This window comes from Myotis davidii, unplaced genomic scaffold (genome assembly GCF_000327345.1).
Source record: "Myotis davidii unplaced genomic scaffold, ASM32734v1 scaffold181, whole genome shotgun sequence".
NCBI classification, from domain to species: Eukaryota; Metazoa; Chordata; class Mammalia; order Chiroptera; family Vespertilionidae; genus Myotis; species Myotis davidii.
Window position 1 is genome coordinate 2,905,308 of NW_006291504.1, and position 1,147 is coordinate 2,906,454.

The window sequence follows — 1,147 nt, forward strand, 5'->3', positions numbered from 1 at the left end:
GGTTCTGTCCCCAGGACCCTGAGCACATTTACAACGCGGCGATGGTGGAGGCCCCGCAGGAGGGCCCCGCGCACAGAGACGAAGGTGCGGTCCGAGCCGAGCCGGAATCATGCCTCTGTGTCGCCTGGGGCTCAGGGGACACAGACCTCTCCCTTCCTCACCCTAGTTCTGGCTCCCGATGAGAAAGAGGAAGGAAAAGAATCCGACACGTACTCGGAATTCACAGACGTCAAAGGTGCGAGCCACCCACTCCCTCAGCTCTGCGCGCCTCCACGTGGGCTGCGCGACCAAACAAAATCAAAGGAGCGGAAGTGTTTTGGGAATGTGAAGGCGCAGGGAAAGGGCAGGAGGGGCGGTGCCTGCCCTGGGGGAGGCCTGGGGAATCGGGAGGGTCCCCTGGACCAGGGCCCCCCTCCCCCAGGGGAGCCCAGGACTGGTGTTTGTCCCCACAGCCCCTCTGCACCAGCTCGTCCAGACCCAGCCCCCCCGGGAAGGAGCCGTGACTTGGAGGACGTATCACACGTACATTAAGGCGGCTGGAGGTTTGGCATCAAACGGGTTTCCTGATGTACTCTGCATTTAAAAGTGCTCCTTCTTAGACGCCTGGGTTCACATGTTTACGATTTCTTTAATGATTCGTCTCGTTAGGCGAAGGCTGTTTATCAGTGTCCCCCCACCCCAATCCCCCAAGAATATCAAATCGGACAATATGGCCTTTCCCACGGCATCACCCTTTATGGCCGTTCAGGCTGCTGGGCTCTGTCTGTGGGAAGGAAATGGGGGGCGGCGGTGTAACCCAGCGGTGCGCCTCCGTGGCCACCTCTCTGTCGCTGAGCGCTCCCCCCATCAGCTCGGGGCACAAAGCACTTAGACAGTCACCCCCCTTCGCTCCCAGCAAGACGGGGCATTCCCTGTTTGTCCCTAAAGAATTCGGAGTCACTTCTATCTCAGTGCATATTGGTGTTTTTTCCAAAAGTTGACAACTTGGACCTACTTTCCAACCAGGCGGTCAGGTGCCCCCACGTGGGTTCAGGGGCACAATCCCCAGACCCGTCCGCCAGCCTGAGGGTGGTTCCCAGGGCGGGGCCTTTCCCGGCAGGTTCATCTCCTCCCTGCAGGCTACCTCCTCTCCCTCTTCACCGTGACG

The 1,147-nt window shown here is 59.9% G+C and overlaps 1 protein-coding gene across 1 annotated transcript in view; it reads left to right on the top strand.

The window, feature by feature from the left end:
- The window catches only part of LOC102767965 (multidrug resistance-associated protein 9), a 43,982-nt gene extending 43,479 nt beyond the window's left edge, over positions 1-503 (top strand). Inside the window, exons 14-16 of the mRNA XM_015564695.1 lie at positions 15-84; positions 167-324; positions 453-503. Of these exons, the coding sequence (XP_015420181.1) occupies positions 15-84; positions 167-324; positions 453-503 (279 nt within the window). The remainder of the gene's footprint in view (positions 1-14; positions 85-166; positions 325-452) is intronic.
- The last annotated feature ends 644 nt before the right edge of the window (positions 504-1,147 follow it).